Raw genomic sequence first — 22,313 nt, 5'->3', positions numbered from 1 at the left:
CCAGGCCGAACATCAATTACTCAAATAATTTCAAAATATTTACTTTAAATCAAGTTTATTATAATTAATCTTAACAGTTTAATATATATTTGGTAAAATGAAACATGAAGTAAAATTGTGGAAATAAATAGCATGATTGCTTTTAGAAAACTAGCTATAAATACATGGCCATCTCTGGCTGTTATGGTGCTTATTTTATTAATAAGACCAAGTTTTATGGAAACCACAAATGTCATGTAATAATTGGAGTTCAAACTAAATAATTTGCTGCCCGACACACAAAAAATATTGCAATCCCATTATCGTAATAATTCAGTATTCCTTTTGTCATTCCCATTTACAGCAAGAATAGCGAATGTTAAATTCGAGCAGAAGTTGTTCCTAAGAATTTTCCTTGCATACAAACACAACCCTGCTCAATTTTCAGGTAGCTCACAAAATGTATGTATCGGCCTTTATTAAAAAAATAAAATAATAATAGAGTGTTCTAAGTTGTTGTTACATAACCCACTGAAAAACTTTCAGAATTGTTGGGGCAATTCTGGTCACTTTTCAAGAGTAAATCCATACTTCTGAGTACAAATAGAACAGCATTTCATTCTACCTAAGAATCAGAGCTTCTTCTTTTTTTTTTTCATTTTTTTGGTTATATTTTTCCATTCAATGTTGAGAGTGATGTGATTTCTGAAGTGACAAAGCTCTTGCTCAGCAGTGGTACTGTGGCGGGCATATTTGCTTTCCAGCAAAAATTGCCTACCAGCATTCTTTGGTCCCTTTGTTGTCATTCCCGGTTACCAGTAAGATTCGAATTGTCTTATAGTAGGTGTTTTCCTTATTTTAAGAAAACAGCCATCAATAAATGCAAAAGTAGGTAATGTCTTTGTAGGACACTGTCTATTGTATCATTTTTTCTCATGATAGATAATCATCTAACAGATTATTGTAATCAGTGTTGATGTTTCCACAGGCCAGCCCAACAACATCTACCAAGTTTGGACATTACTATGATATTTCTAAAACAATGTCTCCAGAACTACTTCAGTCTATAAAATGGCACAGTTTTTACCTTCCTGAAGAACTATCCTTAGAGCCTAAACTGAAAATGTGGTAAGCTGCAATCCCATGTGCTTCTGTTGTGCATTTAAATTTTGTGTGCGTATTAGTTGTAAAGGATATTTTAGCATTAACGCATGCTGTGAAAAATCTTGTAGCCATGTATTGCCCACAAGTAGTTCAGCTGTGGTTCCCATGTCAGCAGTACATGCCATGACTGTCAGCAAAGCTGCTGGGGTGCAGAGGCAGCTCTGTGTGCTGACTCCTCAGTGGAAGAAGCAAGTTGGTAGGGGCAATTAAGGCAGACATTACTAGGACAATCTGGGACGCAGCTGAATACTCAGTCCAGTCCTACTGACAGTTGAGTGTGGGGACTGGGGAAAACTATTACTGTCTGTCTATGAACTACTCCCTGAGCACCATGCCCCATCAGTTTTCATGAATGTGTGTCAGGTGGCTGTCAGTCATATGAATATAGCCATTCACAGTTTTTAGGGCTAAGATGACAGGCCATCCTTGACCTACATAGCTTAGAATGCTCTATCACATTAGTTTATTATGTGACTCTTACTTCTTATATCCTACAGCTTCACCTAAGGAAAATACAAAAAACTGTGAGCAGAATTACATTCACTAATTATGTCTTACACAACACCCTTAATTCCAGCGAAAATCATAAACTGAATGAATAACTTCTTTTAGTCTATCAGTAGTGAATTAAGGAAGACCAGAAGAAAATAAGTGACAACAGAGAATACTCCTATTAGCCTATGGCACAAAAATCCATTGTATTCTTCTTGGAGATATTTCAAGTCAAGTCAAATGTCAGATATGGGCTAGCAACCTCTTTGTTTAGCCCAGTCACTTAATTTAGATACTTAGGTCCTATAAATCCCAGTATATAAGGCCAACTCCGAGAACCAGTAGTACAGTATGCTTTATTGCATGAGATTTTTCATTACAGTACACTAATATAACAGCTGAGATTTGTAAAATAAGTGCAATATTTATAAAAGTGTTTATAGAAGAAGTGCATTTTTAGAGTTGTAGAAAAGCAAAAGCCAATGTAATTTAGCTTGTAATTTTTCTCTGTTATACGATAAAATATCACTGGTTTTAATTCGATACAGTGTATTCTTGCTATGTTTTTTATATATATATATATAAAAGCAGTTGATAAACTTTCTGGAAAACGAATAAAACTTTGGATTCTGCTTTTCATCATAAATATTTGAACCAACTTTATATGTGATTTATAATATTTTTTTCAGTAGCAGGGTCGTAGAGGATAGATATAGGAATATTTGATAGATTACAAGTCCTTATATTGTTATTGAACAATTTAACTACCTTTCTATCTTTTCTCTAGCTAACTGGAATGTCTGATGACTTTAGGCTTAACACCACTAATAATATGGCTGTGAAGTATTTGTATATTTTATGTTGAAAACAAGATAATTCATGTGTTTAGTATAGAAAAAGGACTTTACCCTTTATGCATTTGATTTTATAAGACTTGCCTAACTCTGATACTTTCCTTGTGTGCTATCCTGATGAAAGTTCATAGTTCTTACCGTATGAATTCTATTCTTACTTTTCATATAACTGAAAGATTAGATTTAGTTAATTTGCTTGGCAATCTATGACCATAGGGTTGCATTCTACCATATTTCTGAAAGCTTTACAGTTGTTTTAATGTGTATTTCATTCAAAGCATTTGGTTTCATACAAGGTGGCTAATTTATTTAATAATTTGATTTACTTTGTTGATATTTCATTATTGGTGCTGGCCATATTGTTGAGGCATCAGTTTCAGATTATTGTCATCCCTGACTACGAACGCCACTGATTTTGGATTCCATGTATTGAAAAAGTTTGCACTAGGTCATAGTTAAAATTAGGTAAGAAGAAATGTTCAGAATTGCAACCTCAGGAATTCATTGTATTTCTCTGTAGCAAAATGGAGGATTTATGCTTCCTATAAGTGCAGTCAGACAATTCTCACACACGTTTATAAATAAACTGAATTAGAATTTCAACTTTCATTCATCAGTTTTGTATAACTGGAGTTCATCAAAAATTATGCAAGAGGAGAAAAGCTTCTCCTATTCCCTCTTACATTCTTGTTGATGTGCACCTAGCATAGTCATTGTCCGTAAATTGGACTACTTGATTTACATAAGGAAAGGACAGGTTAAAAAATAAATAAATATTTCAGACTGGGACTTCGTGAAGTTCATCTGTGATAATAGAACTTAAATAGTTGTCAAAGAAGTTCCGTGAAGTCAGAAAGGTCAAACAGTACCTGTCTTTAAGGAGAGGAGAGGTCAAAGACATCTGTGTGATAACATCAGTGCTCCAAAAAAATACCAGAAAAAAAGTAATATAATTTAGCTTTAAGGTTCTAAGACACTTTCACCCAGTGTGTGTTTGCTTATGTGTATTCAACTGAGATAAACTCAAAAGCCTCTAAAATAAAATGAGGTATTCTGCATCAGGAAAGTCTTTTGTTATGTTGAAGAAGGAGTTGTTATATTTATTGTTAAATCCTTACCTTGTAAATAATCTGTTACTGAGTCTCATAGGTGAATCTGAGTGAAATATCAGGCTTTATTCCAGTATTGTGTCTGGTAATAATCTAGTAATAATTTGGCCTGATAAGTATCCTGAGCAATGAGTATCTTTATTGAAGTCATAATGTCAAATTTGGAAAGTGGAAGGAATAATTGCATGCATATTAGATGACAGAATTAAAACAAAAGAAGTTTTAGGTCAGCAATCAGAAATTTAGTGAAGACAAGCCAAATATCGTATTAGTAGGAATAATTAATTGAACAAATAAAATACGGTAGCAGCTCTCCAGAAAAAAAAAATATCTGGGGTTATAAAGTGTCTTGAATAGAAGATACATTAGCAGTATTTTGTGATTAATGTCACTGAAAAGTATAATCTAGAAAACATGGAGGTGATAAACTGGAATTTCATGTAGAAGACATGCAAAATACTTCTGTTCTGCTCAGCCATGATAAGGCTGTCCAGTTTTCGATAGCATCCTTCAAGAAAACTCAGCATCAGTTAGAAGAGGATGTGAAGCTGAGTTTAGATCTAGAATGGGGATATATGGCCTGTGATGGAAGAATGAAAATTCTTTAGACAAATCTGAGAAGAGTCTCAAAGCAAGTTAAAAACTGAGACACAGAGAGCAGTAATTCTGTTGTCTGCGGAAGATAGAACAAGCAATAATGGGCTACAGTAAATTGTAGCAGTGGAAATATAGCGTGGACATAAGGAAATATTTTTCTAATGATTAGCACTGGAAGAAGTTGCCTTGCAGACACAGGTTGGGAGTATTGTAGAATCTCCATCATTTAAAATTTCTAAGGACAAGTTAGGTAAATATCTGTCAGAGATAGTTTAGACATAGTTCATCGTGCCTTGGGGCAAGAAGATAGACTACCTGACCTCTTGAGGTCCCCTTCATCCATATCTTCCGTGATTCTTTAATACACATTAGTCATAGTGTATTAAATCCAAAACTAAGTATGAATGTTACCAATTATTTCACTGCTTTCAAAACATTTATGCTTTTACAGAAACCCAACTGGATTGTACTGTATTTTTTACAAATATTGTGGTGAAATTCAGAAGAAAGCATTCTTTTTGCAAGGAGTAAAAACAAGCTCTCAATCCTGTCAGGATCATTTCATTGAAGAAAGTTGATAGAAGTGGGAGGCAGAGGATAATATTTTGTTGGCATTATTATTTGGAAAATATATGCAATGCTTCTGGCTTCTAAGTCTAGATTCAGTATATCACAGAATGGTATTAAAAAAATTCTGTTCTCTTGATTAACCAGGCGATGATTTAAAAGAAGGGTTTAAATACTATAGTTAACCCTTCTAATAGAAGCCAGCAATTTATGTTAGACCTAATCTTTGATTGCCTGGAGGTCCATCCCTATGAGAGCTTGATTCAACCTCTTTTACTTGTGTTACAGTGAACTTGGAACATGGATCTGGCTAGTCAGCATGTCTGCACTCATAGGGAGCAGTTTCTTATACATGAGGTTCTCTGGCCATGATCTTATCCTCTCAGTGCTGTTTTTTTGTTTGTTTGTTTTGTTTTTTTTTTAAATCTGAGAATATATTGCTTTTGAAACTAATACAGAGTTAGAGGGAGTTAAAGGAGGAAGTGGAAACTGGTACTTTGAACTGGTATATAATTTTCCATAAGTAGATGGTGTTGTTGATGGATGGCACCTTTATATGGTAACAGAAATCGAAAAAAAAAAATAGCAATTAAGAAAAAAGAAAGAAAGAAAATAAATTTCCCTCTCATCAAAATGCTTCCTCGTTATTTTAGCTAACATGATCCATTCTAAATATTTGTGATGTAGAAGCGCAACATGATTTAATTTCAGGCCGAAGTAAATTGCTATAGTCCTGTAACTACAGCTGTTGCAGAAGCACCTTAAATTACGTAGTCATCGTAGAAAGCGTACCAAAGTGTACAAAACATACACATTCTGCACTGAGGGCATAAGCACTAGTTCTGCAATGGCCCAGCTGGTAACTATAAAGAAAGTTTTAGAAGTTCAGTGTATTTTTATTGTGCTTTTTTTTTTTTTTTTGATAAAATTATCATCCGTACTGATGTGGGTAAGGCTTTTCATAAGTGTTGTCTTTTTATTTCTTTCTCATAGAGACCTGCTACCTTTATCTGTAGTTAATGCTCCTTGAAGACTATACTTAACCTATGACTTGTTACATGCACCTAGAATTCACCTTGTCCATCCCTTCTTTTTGCTATATTTTTCAATTACAGCGTGACTAGCTTTGGAGGCCTTAGGTTTCATTTTTCCTTCTTGAAATTTGGAAAAGCCCTTTCCCTCCATCCTTCTTTTGTTTCGGAAGGGGTGAGGAACAAGAAGAACAATCCTTTCGCTCTCCTTTCCTTTCACTGCTCCGGGATGTGATGACAAAGAACAGATTATGCAGTTAAAGCAGAACATACTGGAAGTGTTGTACCCCAGTTTCCTTATACTTTCCTGACAGAAATAGGGAGTATAATGAACATATGTTTTACTATGCTTTGAAAAACAGTGCTGAAACAAGGTCCTTCGTAGTAATTCTTCGCAGTAATGTTTTGTGCAATAAGAGCCATGTATTTGTAAAAAGACCAAATCATCTAGGTGCTGCTAGTTCTCTAGCATCACATTAAGAAAACTATTTAGACTGTTAATGAGCAAGTGCTCTCTGTGTAATTTGAGCTACTGTCTGTTACATGATAATTACAGTGCTCCCCTTCCAAGGTCAGAGATGTAGAGGCTTTCTTTGGACCAAAACTCTCGGTTCTTTTTAGAAATCATTCCTCTATACTTACGTCCCTATCTTTCTATCCACGCAAGAATTCAGTTTCATTATGGACTTGCAAAGAACAGAGATTGTTTGACTGACTGGTTAGGCAGAACTTTCTGAATGTCCTTTTACTCTACGATTAAAGAAGGTGAGTTTTGGAGGTTTTATACATCACTTGTTTGCCTTAAAGTTTGGGGCGTTTTTTTTTCATACTTTCTTATTGCCCTGTGCCAAACATTGATTGAAACCAGACTGAGAAGTCTTTTATAAAGGAAGCAGTAAATGAGACTGGGTGTTTGACACCAGAAGAAGGCATCACCCTTTCTTAGCTCCATAATTTTTGTATTAGGGAAGGGCAGTTACATGCTGGCCCTAATGGTGGGACCAGCTTAACTGGGCTGTGCAGCTGTGACAGCAGCTGTTTTCCAGTTGTTGCTAGGCTATTCAGGTGTCCTTTTCGTTGCACTGTTAAAGCTGGTACTTAACAGGAAGGTGGAAATACCCTCTCTGATAAGTCTGTGCATCACAAAGGAGGCTTACTTTCTACCCCTCTACTTTACTTCTATCCTTGCTAAGTTGTAATCACCAAAAAATAAAGTTTGATAATCAAGGGAACTAAAATAATTAAGCTGTAGTTTTTCAATGTTACTCTTAAGTTTTACCTTTAGAATGTATGTGCTTTTGAAAAAAGAATAAATTTATCTAGAGTCTAGATTTACAGATAAATTTAGATAAAACAGGTTTAACTGTCTTGCCTAATGGAGTCTCCATATACATAATAAGGCTATTTGTCATACCCTTGATAACCTAACCTTTGTTAAATGCTTAGAAACTGTCAACAGAGAAGTCAGAGGCTCAGTTGTAACCAGGATACCTTCTTGCCAGCTCCTGCTTTATCCATTACTAAATTGCTAAACAAAAAAAAAAAGAGTAAAGAAGAAATTGTTTAAACTCATTATCAGAATTAAATGGTGTTTAGTAACAAAGCCAAAAAAGACTAGAAATTACAGAATCAAAAATACCTTGTTTCCTTCCTTATGTATTATGGCAAACATTGCCAGAAGGATAATGCAACTTGTTTTTATAGTGTTTCCACAATATTTTTCATGTCCTTATTTACATAGCATAGTTCAAATTCAAGGAAACCATTAATATTTTAGCCAGAAGAAGAAGAGCCACTATGTTTGCATTCTAAATAAACCTATAGGCATTATGTTATTTTCTCTAAATCTTTCTTCGCTGCAAATCTTCTCCTGATAGATAAATCAAAAATCTTTTTTATTTCTTTGTGGGCTTTTTTGTTTGCTTGTTTGTTTTAATACTAGGACTCTCTAATTCTGCTAATGTTTTAAATATTTCGTTCTTCTATCTATTTTTATAAGCAATTTGGTAGCAAACCAGGAATTGGCAAGTATTGTGACTGCAGAATATTTTCTGGTTTATCCTATAGATAGTATGGTAAGTGTGGTAATACTATCCACAGCAATACAAATTGATGCCTTCTTGAAAACAGACAGTGTGTTCCTTACTAGTTACACTCTGAATTACTGAAATAATTCTTTATATTCACATACAAATTTGAAAATACTGCTTCATAACCACAGCCATGAAGAGGAGCACTGTCTTTTTGTATTAGATGTGCTGTGTTCCTGGATGTGGCTACCAGATAGTTGCAAACTGCTTCCTACTGTTGGTGAGCAGTAGGTTCTGTCTTTTCAAAAAGGATAAAGGAATATCCAAAAGGATACAGGAATGCTTCTGGTTATTCTGAAGTGCTGCAGATTCTCTCCAGCTCTGGCAAAACTCAGAAGAAATTACAGCACTGTGTAACAGGGATTATGTGTATTGTGGTTATGTGAAGACGTGGAGAGAGAAGACATTTTGGCTAGTGTGGAGGCTAAAGACCTTTTCCTGGACACATACTTTGTAAACTGATACCTTTAAGACAAAATTTGACATATATTCCTTTTGTAGCTAAGTGATAGGAAAGTAATTGATGTACTGTGAATTCCATAGATAGTATTAAAATATTAGGATACTACAGCTGAAAACAAATAAAAAAAAGTAATGGGAATAGTTTCATTAATGTTACCAGACCAAGCATATGAAATGATTGCTGAAAGTAAGAATATTTTGATGCAAAATTTTCAAAATAACGCATTGTATTTTCCAAGAAATACACAAGACCTGAATCCACAACTCTTGATGGTAATTAGTGAGACTGTAAGGAAATGCTGAAACTAGAAAAGATAGAAGGGCTTAAACTCTCAGCTTTAGTGAGGAGCCTACCTCAGGTCCAGACACAAAAGCCAGTATGCTGTATGGGATTGAAGACCTAGTATGTATATATGAAAGTGAACAGCTGGCTTGATTTTTTTAAAGTAAAGATTAAGACTTTCTGTCCTTTGTGTATATTAGCCTGTGCACTGGAGAGTATGGCTAGGATGGGTATGAGAAAAAGTACATTGGAAGTGCAGGAAGTTCAAAGACCTTGAGGAGAATGTTTGCTGAACTTGCATTTGGTTTTAAATGCCTAAATCCTTTTGTAGGCAGCAGTTTGCTTTTTTTTTTTTTTCTTTTAATATTATCAGATATTTTCCAAATAACACATAAACATAAATTATGCCTCACAATTCTGCTGCCTTGCAAATAAAGGAGTACTAACACCCATGGTGATGGATACAAAATGGTAATATAATAGAATGTATTTTATGCTCTGTTGTGGCATTAAAAAAATTAATAAAAAAAAAAGTAAAACAAATAATGATAAATGAACTTTTTAAACTAAGTGGAAATATTGTCTCTCTCATTTTTTGTTGGTTTTGATTGTTTAATAGTTGTATGTATGAAAGCTTTAAGTAATAGAAAGTCAACCCTGTTTACCAGGGCACTGAGTAGGTGTACTCAGAGTAGCAATTAGGTAGCTATTTGTCTGTTATAGAAGATTAACTCTGTGCTATAATGATTTCAACTTTAAGTTGCTACATGAAATCATTAAACTTGTAAGTGGGCCTTACATAATTAAGTTATCTTAATCTCTTAAGACTCCTACTTTTCACAAGATGTCTGGATGCTGAACTGGTTAACATGAACCAATCACAATTGCTTTTAATGGCTACTTTATTCAAAAAGGATTGTTTTTTTTTTCCTTCTATGACGCTTTTTTCTATATGACACTTCCAGAATGCAAGCTGCATCTGTTTATATTTAATACAGCTTTTAGTGAGTATTAAAATGTGTTATTAAACTACTTCTTCTTACCAACAGTAATATGAACTGTGGCTATGCAAATCTGCTTCACTCCATTCAAAGGGTCATTTACCAGGAAGGATTTGATGGCTCTCATCCCCAGGTACTGAACACCTTCCTACTCTTGTCTTCCTGTAACTAAGGTTTTCTGAGTTTTCAAGGGTGGTGTGAGAACGTCTTTAAAAATTAACAAGGGTCAAGCTGTTTCTAAACGTTGCTAAAGTAAACAAGAAAGCTAAATAGTGTGTGGTTCATATTTTAATGTGCATTTGGAGTTTTTACTATTTTTAACAGATATGCAGAGCATTTGAAAAAGAACTGTAAGCCAACATTAGTGAAACGCCTCCTCTGTGCAGTTAGCTAATAAATGGATTGCCAAATGTAATGAAATTAAGTTAAATATTTTTCACCTACACATTTTTTTCAAATCATTGGATTAGCAATAATGTGCTCAAGACTCTTGAGACTGAACATTCAACCTTTCAGATTCTTGAAGTGTTGTGGTAACTGGAGTGAATTTTATAATGAATTAAATGGTGTGCATCTTTATGTAGTGAGTATTGAAATACAGGTAAAGACATGAGAGTGCTACTTATCAAAAACTTACCTATCCAAAAAGCTTACTGGCCTTGTGAAGATTGCTTTACTTGCCATAAATCTTACTGTGGGTAAGCAAAAATATTCCAAGTGTAATAAGATAGGATAAAAGCCTTTTCCAGTTTGAGCAATGCCTTATCTATTATTCTTTGTCATGTTGAAAAATATGTTACTCCCTTGAAGCTAATGTAAATAAAATAATAAATGATACGTATTGATGCTTCATTGATAGGTAATCATTGTTTTGCAGCAGAAATGTTACTAGAGTACAAGGTAATTAGTATAGATGCTGGAGAATGTCAAAGAATATAATTCAAGACTCTGTGCTGTTCCTAGTTGAATAACTGAAAAATGGTTTCTGTGGGGAAGGTAATATATGAGCGGATGCATTCCTGTATGTATATATCCATCATAACAGTGTATTTTAGAAACATGACCTGCCTAGAATACTAGTGTTTAAAATCAGATTCTTTGGATTATTTGTGCTCAGTTTGTAGTCTCTGCTGAGATTTATGGGCGAGCTTGCCTTCCCTTTGGTGACAGTGCCAGTCTGGAGCAGTAAATTGGTCCCTGACAGGCACCTCTCCCCACTTGCTGCAGTAGCCATGGCAACAGGCATGTCCCCGTGCTTCCCGCCGTCCCTGCGCAGAGCTGCTCCTCCCGCATGGTGACAGGTCCTCTGCAAGCCGGAGAGCTTGCACGCTGCAAAAAGCAGCACCGAGTCAAACAAATACCCTGGGAGCCTTCAGCCACCAAATCACCTCCTCCTGAAGAGATCAGACTAGTGTTTCTTATTTTTCTTACAAGTCAGGCCTAATGGGAAAACAGCGTCTTTGTACATTCCTGATTTTTTTTGTTTGTTTTAAACAAAATAAAGATAGGTGAGAGCCAATATTTTGGGGTTTTCTTTCTGCAGACAAGAAAATATTAGATATTGTGGATAGTGATTTTCTGTACTACTTGTTCTTTGTTTCAAAACATCTGATTAGAGTCAATAAAGCAAAACCAGACCTTTAAATCGGATAAATTTAAAAGTATATCTTCACCAATGAAGTATATAAGTTTCTGAGGTGAAGCTTTAAAAGTATGAAAAAGAATCCTTTCTCAAACCAGTTTACCTCCATGGGCAGTCATCAGCACTTGCGTAGTTGTTTCTGTGTCAAGGAAGATAATGCATACGATCATGTGATACCTGTTACTTTGTTTTAATTCCGCCTTTTCTGGAATCAGAAAACATTTCTTTACATACTCAATTTTTTGCATTTAGAAGTAGTATATAATATACACCTCTTAAAGTATGTCCAGAGTTGAATGTAGTTATGGTCCAGAACATGCCATGGAACTTCTTACCTTCCAAATCTACGGGAAATTCACCTCTCTTACTACATCTCCCCTTCTATTAACTGAGTCTCAAGAAGTACTTTTAAGTAGCCAAGTATTAGGATAGTAGAGTAAAAACCATCCTGTACACTTCAGGAGCTGTTTCCTTTCCTATATTTAATAAAAACGCAAGCTTCTGAGAAGTTTGTGTATGTAGGTTGTTCTACCCAAAATAATCCTCTTCCTTTTGGATAGGTCCTATTGGCAATGGCTTTCATGAAGTTTGGAGAAAACTACAAGGGCCAGAATGTATTAGGAAGGTGCTAAAAGAGATTTACTACTGACTTTAGGTAGATATGTTAATCACAGCATGTGAGTGACAGAAGAGGATACCTCTAATGCTGCATTTTTCATACTGTGAAGCATAAACTTACCAAAATTTTTGGCACCTGGAGACCTAGAAATGTGTTGCTTTCTGGATCTGGGTTCAAAGAAAAAGTTTAACCTGATAAGTAAAACTTCCAGATATTTTTGGCTAATTTCACATCGATACAGCGGTAATTGGAGTTACCACTCCTTTTTATTGGCTCCTCTGCTACTAATACAGGTAGTTTCTACTACCTGTATTTGAAAAGGGATCTGGAGAACAGTGAGTAGAATGTGACGCAACCAAGCTGACAGGTTCAACACAATTAAGGAAATTGGTGAAAGCTACCATTAGAGGTTTAGTAGACCTCTGATAAAACGGTCAAGCATCTCTGGGACCTGGTACAATTAGTTAGTAGTAGGACTAGAAATATGAGCATTGGCTTTATATTTTTTTTAAATATCCTCCATTTTATTTTTTTTTTTTGCTGCTAGTCAGTAAGTATGAATCCTGTATAAGTTGAACATGGTTTTACATCATACAAAATAGCTTGTTTGTTTCAGAATTATTTTGGTTTTTCATGTGTGACAGCAGAACTTTCATAGGCAACTTTTTTTCCTTAACATTTCTTTGGTATACTTTGGAGCTCGAATTGGGTGATTTTCCAAGTAAAAAAGTTGGGGGAGGAGGTTGGATTTTGTTTGTTTAAGGTAGCTTCTTTAAATTCTTCATAATCATAATCCTTGCTGCCAAACCAGTCATCATTACAAAAACAACGTGAAAAAGGTGATTTTTTTTTTATAAATCCAAATTAATATAGGTATACAAAATCTACTAGTGTATTTTAATAATGTTATCCTATTATACTGTACTATTGTCCCAATGTTTGTATGATAGTGTAAAAAGTTAACTTTGCATAACTGAAGCCTTAAAGTCTGCAAAGCCTGAGACTAGAGAATGCACCAGAGCTAAAACATGTATCTCTTTCACAAGGAGTGTAAGAGAATTGGCAGATCAGCTCGCTGTGTGAGCCGTGAGAGTTGGATAAATGGAGAGCCATGTGGTACTAACTGAGTTTCACAACTGAGGCTTTGTCTACCCAATATGGACAAGGAAGCATTTCTAAGAGTAGCCTCTTCTCTTGCCAAAACCTTTGGATTTCCAGAACAGCTGTGCAATGATTGTGCTTTATAGTCACTGGTCATTCCAGCTGCAATTCAGGATGGGGGAGATGAATAACTACAGTTTGTCAAGGAACATCATTGTAATGAAAAATAACTGTAAGATTTTATTTATGTAAACTAGTATTTATACATTAAAAAAAAAAAAAAAAAAATTGACCTTTATTTAAGTGTGAATCCTGAGCTCCAGAAATGAGTCTTTCATCACCTTGTACTGGAATTCTTCCAGCAATGTGCTTATTGTGTCTCTCTGCTGTTGATAGCACATACACCTAGAATCTTTCTCAAAGATCACCAGGAAAGGTCACGTCAAATAAACAGAAAAGAGATTTCTCATCTTAAGAAATGATTTAGTTTGCATAAACAAATTACAACTCTGACTTCATAATGTGCCCCTTCACAAATGGGGCTGTATCTTAACCATCGCTCTGTTGGCTGCTGTACTGACAATGTAATGCAGTGTAGCAAACAGTCCTTAGGTAGGTAACACAAGACCATTTAGGATTTTACATGTCAAAACAGCTTAAATTCTAGTACCCAGTAGCTAACTACAGCAGAAGTGTGCAGTAGAAGGTTGAAAATCAAGGGAAAAGTTGTGTTTGATTACTCTCAGGCCCTTCCACCAGCCCAGCTTCATGGAGATGGGAGAAAAGATTGCTATATGTTTTTAAGGCAGTGATGGAGGAGAGAAATGACATGAAAAATCGTAATATTCTTGGTTTTTCTGAGAGAATATACCGTCTAGCTGGTTAGTTTTAGAAAATGAATGTTAATGGTTTTGCATATGTCCATCCTGTTTTCTTACACTTGTATTTGCTTATCTAACGTGGTGTGTTAACCATTAAGGAAGAGAGGGGAAAAAAAAAAGCCATTCCAATTGTAATTTTTACCAAGACCCCCTGAGATTAAGCTATGGTTACTTGTACTATTTAATTATTATGACTATTAATTCTATAAATTGTTGTATTTTTAAAAAAATTACATAGTACGTGACACTTTCCTCAATGTTTAAAAAATAAGTTTTTTTTGTTTGTTTGTTTGTCTTTTCAATAGAAAAAACAAAAGAATATTTTGCGTATAGGAATTCAGAGTCTGGGTTCCTTGTTGTGGGGTGACGACATTTGTAGTAGTGATACTCCTGAAGATATTCATAGTCTGACCAAATTTCTGTATGTTCTCCGTGGCCTCCTCAGAAAGTCTTTGTCAGCCTGCATCATCACAGTGCCCTCTCACCTTATCCAGGTAAGAATGCTGTCTTTGCTGTATGTCATCGTTGACACTACATCAGTTAGCAAAAATATAAAGTGTATAATAAGAAAACAAATACAATTTAAAAAAAATATATATAGAAAACTTTTTGTTCACGGGGCAGAGTTAAAAGATAACTTCATTGCAATTTTTCTATACTTTTGTGAGACAGTTATGCTGCGAAATCAACAAAGACCTAAGCTTAATACCATCTTAAATACAGTTATTCTTTTTGTTGATCTTAGTCTTTTTTTTTCTTTGAAAAACAGTCCGAATTTCAGAAATTGTAAAAGAGCAGAGAGAATTCTGCTTGTAATGTCATTTCTACTTTATGGGGGGCAACATCCCTCCAGACCTTTCCACTGCCTTCAGAACAAAGTTCAATACAAGACATTTTAGTCCACTGCCTTCATCTGTCATGCTCATCATGATTATGTGTGATCTTGTTTTTAAACCCAGGAATTAAAAGATACAGGTTTGTTCCTTAATTCTAATATGGTATTCTATTGGGAACACGAACAAATCAGTTATGATATCAGAGTAATTTTCCCAACTGCAAAATCAGAAGCTTCTCACAAAAGCTTTACTGAGAGCATATAGAATATAAGTTTGTTTTCTGGAAGTAAACTTTTTTAGCAACAGGGAAAATGTGGACGCTCCTTTTTTTTCTGCAAATGATGATGTGACTTAAAAAAGCAAAATTATTATTCACAATGAACAGAAAACCTATAATTTTAGGTATTTATTTGGTTATAATAAAAAAGTGTTGGATAAAACCTTACATTACACAAAATATTTTCATAGTAGATGAAAGTTTTTCATCATTAGATTAACTCTTGTATTAGGTAAGTACATCATTCTCATGCATGTATTGCATTTTGTAAAGGTGTTTGAATACCTGCCAGTGTTATTTGTCTAGCTACCTGAAGCACTTACTGCTTCTAAAATAAGGGGAGAACCTGATTTCCTTGTTTTGCAGTTGGGATTTGAAATGTACTAATATTCCTCTTGCGATGCAAAACTCCATCTCCTTAGCTACGTTTAATATATTAGATGACAATATGTCTTCAGAAAGGTTGATTACTTGTCTAGTTGGGATACGGAATCTATTTCATTGTACTCTTTTGGATATGTTATGTCATTGAAAAATAGAAAAAATATTTAAGAGAAGTCCGGAAGTGTCTGTGGAGCAAGTTTTTCTAAGATACAAATTGAAGGATGAAATCTTTTGTTTGTTGCAGACTTATCTGTGAAGTTGTTTTTGTTTTCATGTTTATTGATTCTGTGTAAATCAATTCATTTGGAGTTCTTGTAATATTATATCTCATTTAAAAATAATTTTAATTTCAAATTTTAACAGCATTGCTTTACAATAAGCGCTAGAATATTTTAAAGGGGGGTGGAAAAAAAAATTGTTTCCAGAATCTTTGCTTAGCAGCCTTAAACAAATGAGAGCATTACATATATTTTAAAAATTTTTATACTTCATGCATCCTCCTTTAAGCGCTAAACTGTGGAGAAAACTGTCATTAGGAGGAGCAAAGCTGCTGAGGGTTCCTTATACCCCACATTACTCAGTTCCCAGAGCCCTGCTGTGTAGTTGTTCCACTCTCCAAGAAGCCTGTTAAAGAGCCCCTGAGAGCATGTGTACAGCCCTCCATGTTAATAGTTAATTGGTGAGGATGGCAAGATGAGAGGACAGCCGAACATGTGGTCTCTCAGGCTCAAGCCGTAGACAGACCTTTCGTTATAATAACAGCAGCTGCTCACATTCTCACAACCCAGCTACTCACCATTCTGTTGCTGAGGTTTCTTACTGGATTAAAAAAGTAAAGAATATATCTTTTCTTTTCAAGAGAATAAGAGAGGGGTTGTTTTTTTCTTTTTTCAAGTGCATTTCTGTATATGTATTTAATTTGATCAGAGTAAGTTCTAGCATATGCTTTCTCTGTTGAATCTTAGTCAGTACGCTGGAGGCGTAGAAAATACATAGTATTTTTCTGAAGATGTAGTAAATTTCCCATTTATTCCCAGAACAGTTATTTCTGTATCTGCTGTGTTATCTTGTGCTTCCCAACTGTATTAATTAGCGGGTCTGCAAGTAAAATCTTCACGTGAATAATTTCCATGGAAGTAAATATAAGATTTCAAAATCAAAACTGTTGTCAAGTTTTTATGTCTGCATAACCTATACAGAAAAATGGTTGCATCTTTATCTGCTTTGTCTTGAAAAAAAATAGATTTTTAGTTGTAACTCATGCCATAACTTGTCTATGACAGCCACCAGTTCTAGTTACTCTGGTGAAGAAGAAATAAAACTCAACATAAACTCAATAAAACTCAAAACTCTAATAAAATCAGTAGCACAGATTTTCAACAGGGACAATGCCTTTCCATCCCAGACTAGTTAATCTGTAGTCTGAATTACATTTTATATTAATTACCTTTATATATAAGTAGTTTATGATTGGTTTCTTTTATATATTTTGCCAAATACTTGTCACATTGTACTGTGACAGGGAGTTCCACAAATTAAATCTGTGTTGTTTCTTTATTTCGGAAAGTTTAATTTTGCCTTTACATTTCATAAATTATATCTTTGTTCATGGATGATAAGACAATGAGACGAAGCTCCCTATTTATCTTTTCAGTATTCTGATTGTTTTGTATGTTTTCTCATGGTGCTGCCTTAATCTGTTATTAAACAGGCGCATTTTTTTAAATCATATTTCACTTTGTTACAGTATTAAAATACAATAATGCTATTATTGTTTGTTCACTTTTCCCTACAGTGATTCTATTTGTGATGATTTTCCTCTGTGGCACACATCCACCAGTGTGGTTCTTTTATTATTCTAGCTATTCATTGTTTTGAATTTCATAACTTTGAATTGCGTTCAGCAGAATATGGTGCTTATTCACCCAGTTTAATGGGACACTGAATGTCTTCACAGTCTTCTGTAAGGGGATATTTTTGGTTTAAAAAAAAAAAAAATCCAAAGAATCTGGTTGTGCAGAGATTTTTTTTCGAATAATTTAAAGAAACTGTGGTTCACTGAAGAAAGCAGATTCTTTGTGTTTTATTGATGAAAATTCTATAGCAGTGTATGAAGAAAAACAAAAATTCTCTTTTCTCAACCACAAAACCAGGAATACATTATTCTGGAAGCAGATTTCAAGAAAATGACACTAAAAACTTATCAAATTATAAATTTTATTCAGATGAAGTGTGACAAGTTTTACTTGATTGATATTTTCTTCTGATTGAACATACTCTTATCTTACACTGTCAGGTAATAAATATTGAGATACTTATGAATGTGATTAAAACAGTTGATGGAAGGTTATTTTTCAAGGCTTTCTACTGCTTCTTGAAAATGAATTGTGCCTCTGAAATAAGATGGTGCATTTGAAAAGGGAAAATTACCTAAGTTTTTAAAATCTAGCAAAAAAAAAAAGATCAGGGAGGGCAGATTGAAGAGGGATTTGATTTATTGTTACACTTCCCAAATTAAGTTATATTATTGAAATGAGAACAAACTGTTCTTTCTGTATTTTGAAAATCTGTGCTTTTTGGTCTCTGGTGTTAAAAAAACAACTTTTCTTGCTACAGAATGTAACTTAAACGACTTTAATATCACTGTTTCATACTTGTAAAAGTCTTGAGTTAGTATGTAAAATATTTTCCTATTGTTTTTCTTCTTTTTCTTTAATTGCTAGAAATAATTTATCATATGTGTACGTATTTATAAATCCAAAATAGTAAATAATGTTCATAATTCTGTTCTGCTTGTTCCCAACTTTGTATCACTTAAGTAACCAGGCAAATTTGTGGATATGTATTTTTTTTTAAGTAGATTATTGTTTTCATTGGAAGAAGTGTAGTGCTCTAATTGAAGCCATTCTTTATTTTGAACATGAAGCTATATTACTGGTAAGGACTAACCACTATATTAGTCAGCATGTACCAAGGGAAATTAATTGACTAATGAAAAGTCAGTATGAATAAGTCTCGTTACAGAACCTGTCCTCAGAGTCTGAAGTTCTGTTTAGCAAGGTATTTTCATTATTTCATCCCGTATGATAAAAAATTAATTTCCTGCAATATTAATGTTTTGATGCTTTGAATCAACTGAAGTGCATAAATTACTGTATGTTTCAGTGTAGAAAAAATCAGAAACAAACCTTTTCACATCATAGCCTTTTGTGTTCACACTAAGCAATCTAGCAGCTAAACTTGAAGTCAAGCAATAGCGTGCTTTAGAATCCATTGCAAATACAGGATTATGAGACGTGACTCCCAATAGCTTGTGAATTTATCAGTTATTCCTATGACAAGAACCAAGAGCGATTGCATGCCTTAGAACTCTAATTTCTGAGAGTTCACAAGTGAAAAATGTTGAATAACCTTCCAATGTATTTCATGATGTAGCCATTAAACACGAACTTGTATCAAGAACAAATGTCATGTACTTTTTGTATCATATTTAAATAAGCTTTCAAAATCCTCTACTAAATAGAATCTATGGAGATGAAATGGTCATTATATTTTACTATACTGTGTTTTACTGGATTTTAAATGTGGCATGTGCAATTCTATGTGAGAAATAGAGTTTAATATTCATGCAAAGAAATATTGAGAGTTGTGAATTTGACAGATATTCTTGGATTATCTACATAGTTTTCAGGTGTGAATATTCTGTTTTAGATATTCTAGACATTCATAAAAGCATCTTAAAATTATAATCTAGTAGCAAACTCAGAGAAGTATTAAACAATTTAAAATGTATGTTGTATGACAGTAAATTATTTTGTTTTCAATTTCTATTATTGTTGATAGCATTTTCTAATCAACTGCAGAAGAAATAGAAATATTTTGTTATTTCGTAAAATAAGTTTATGGTTGCCAACAGGCTGTATTCTGGCTGTGCCCCTTCTGATTTGGTAACCACTACACATTTCAAAAACAAATACTGTGCTCATCTGAAACATTTTTAGCACCATGTTATTTGTCTTCTAGTTTACTTATCCATATTACGATGAAGGATAGGTTCATGCATTAAAATTGCATGACTAATTTTGCTCTCATTTCAATTAATTTTACTTTTTAGGAAGGCATAATATACATAATCTTATCATTGTCATCATCAATACAGTATTTTAATCAAAATAAATCATTCTTCCAAAATGAGTATGTTAAACTTTACAAGTTAATGAGTATATGCAAGATTGCAATGTCTTCATTTTACATTTTATTTATGTAATCTGAAAATATCCGTACAAAAACTTTAAAAAATGAGGTAAGATTTAGAACTAAATCTTTCAACTGCAAGATTAGATCTAAACAGTTAAATATCCCATCACAGTATGGAGATAGTCATCTGTTCAAGCATATGGAATCTTTTGGCTACTGGACTAAGTAGTTAATATAATGCCCAGTGTCCAGACATGGACACAACTGTTGTGGAAGCAGAAGGGAAGAGGCTCATGTATTGAGCCCATTTGGACAGTGATAAGTAAAGATTAGAAGAGTGACTTTAAATAATGCAGGACAAAGTAGTTATCTGCTTAAAGCAAGCATGTTGGAAAATGAAGGTAGTATTGTTCTTCTGCAGTAACACTAGTACTTTTCACATAAGTAGAACGACAAGTTTTTGAAAAAAAATATCCCTGTGAATGTTGCACTAAAATGGCGTTTTATCTTTTGTATTTCAGCACAAAGAACAATAATTTTATGGTACGCTATTTCACATTTAAATTCTTGCAAAAGTGTTTGCTATATTAAATGGTTTTCAGATAAGTGAATATTGAATTTCTGTGCAGCATTTGCTTAGAAAAATTTATATGTAAACTTTTGGTGTTGTTTAAAATCCCTGAAATTTCAGAATCTAACTTTACTTTTTTGTTGTTTATAACTGCTCTATTAATTACAATATAATCGTAATAAAAAGGAATACTGCATCTTTAATGATGTTTTTGTGCCTGTGTAGTTAAGCTTTAATGCTGGGGGGGGAGGAAAAAGATTAAATTAGCCTTGTAACCTCTTTCTCTTCCAGACTGATGATGGAAAATAAAAGCTCTTAGCCACAGAATGTAACACTTAGAATTAATATTTAATTAGACCAGCAAATTGTACACCGTGGCTGAAAGCTTCCAAAGACTTGTTAGTGCCACAATTGACCTACAAGTTTAATAATAACTCACTTCTAGGAGCAAGTGCCAGTTCAGCATAGTGGAGCCACTGTAAGAAAGTCCTGTGAGATTAAAATCAGCAAACCAAATGGCAGGCGAGGATTCCTGGGATGGAGCCTTCTGGAAAGCTGGGAGCTGGAGTAGCTTTTCAGCCAGGATTCAGATGAGAACAGTGGGCAAAAAAAGCTGATCCCTCCTGTTCTGGGAGCTTCTGGTTGTAGGCCAAAATCCTAGAACAGATTTTTTCTAAATGTTCTTACTGCAGCTATTAATTTATATCACAAATCAAGTAATGAATGACTCATCTTCATACTTGAATTAAGTTTTCATACAAATGTTCTCTCTTTATTCCCAGGTCATGAATTTTACTCATGAAGAACAACATTTTTTTGGTTTGATGTGCAATTTTGTGTATATATATTGTAGAATGTTTCGTTTTATGTTATTTATTTCTACAAAAAAGGGTTCTTGTTATAGTCTGATTTGATGAGCAATTTGTCATAATATTATGAAATAAATAAATTAAATATAATGTATAATTTACAATGTATGAGATATATACTTTGTAAAATAGAATATTTTGAAGGTTAAAGAGTTTAATTCCACCATTCATTTTGTGAATGGCTAAAATATAAAACCAGTTAAATCTGCTGTTAGATATCCACCTGAGCATTAATTCTGTGACAAATTATTCTAGTGAAATAGGGCACCATAAGTCCAAAATTGTGCAAACACAGAGCAACAGACTGAGGAAGGAACATTCTGCATTATTTATTGGCTAGATCCTAAATAATTAAAGAAATGCCTACTCATTAGTTAAAAATTAAAGCAGGTGAGGGCCTTGCCAGCAGAGGGAGCAGTCAGGTCTTTCCTTAGGTTCCCATCATTTCCAGCCTACCCATCATTTCCACCCTACCTCTTCTTATTGCCCAGCCAGTTTCCCATCTGGATCTAGCTTTGCCAGCCTGCTCCTGATGACAGCCTATAATTTCATACTGAATAAGGGATTCGTTTTTTAAATGATTTTATATTTCAGAACCTTGCACTTGATTAGAAACATAAGCTAGATGTTCCTGTTGATGTTTGTGTACAATTAGTTGAAATAATAGTGGAGGATCCTTTTGGTCACCTGTGCGTAAAAGGCAATTGACTGTTTAAGGAATTTTAAGTCGCAGCAATAGTTAGCCTGAATTGGTAAGCAAATTGCACTGATTTTTTTTCCAGGCAAAATGACAAAAGAAAGCACTTCTAAACCTTTTATTTTGTCATGAATAATTCCCAGTGGAGTCTTAGGATTTTAGTTAAGCCGGTTAGTCTCAAATACATTCATCTCAGCATTTTTGTTATGGCTCTCAAAATTTGATAATGTGACTCTCATTCTTTCTGCCTAGTTTTGCATATATACCTACCACATTATGACCAACTGGTAACATTGAACTTTTTTAAGTGTTTAATTTTGTAAACAAATCAGTTCAAATGGTCATTTCATTTTTGAGATATTAAAGACAGTTAATAACATACAGTTTTCCATATATGTGTTTTAATACCAATGAGACAAACTCATTAATAAGGACCAAATAGTGTTCCAGGGAGGTGCTGGGCTCAAGTCATGCACAAATTTCTTCCCAGCCCCTCATCGTTTACTGGAGAAGAAAGCAATGGGTGTCAATTGGGCTTATTTCATTTACCCACCTTGTAGGACTCGAGCAAGAACCCTCCTCCCCAGAACCATTCGTGGTCACCTGCAGC

The 22,313-nt window shown here is 34.1% G+C and overlaps 1 protein-coding gene across 2 annotated transcripts in view; it reads left to right on the top strand.

The window, feature by feature from the left end:
• ELP4 (elongator acetyltransferase complex subunit 4) overlaps window positions 1-22,313 on the top strand; it is a 140,565-nt gene that overhangs the window by 28,342 nt on the left and 89,910 nt on the right. For both annotated transcript variants that reach the window (XM_066998237.1, XM_066998238.1), the window contains exons 5-7: window positions 968-1,107; window positions 9,678-9,762; window positions 14,178-14,366. In XM_066998237.1, the coding sequence (XP_066854338.1) occupies window positions 968-1,107; window positions 9,678-9,762; window positions 14,178-14,366 (414 nt within the window). The remainder of the gene's footprint in view (window positions 1-967; window positions 1,108-9,677; window positions 9,763-14,177; window positions 14,367-22,313) is intronic.

This window comes from Anser cygnoides, chromosome 5 (assembly GCF_040182565.1).
Source record: "Anser cygnoides isolate HZ-2024a breed goose chromosome 5, Taihu_goose_T2T_genome, whole genome shotgun sequence".
In the NCBI taxonomy this organism is placed as follows: domain Eukaryota; kingdom Metazoa; phylum Chordata; class Aves; order Anseriformes; family Anatidae; genus Anser; species Anser cygnoides.
This window is presented reverse-complemented; position numbering and strand designations above follow the sequence as displayed.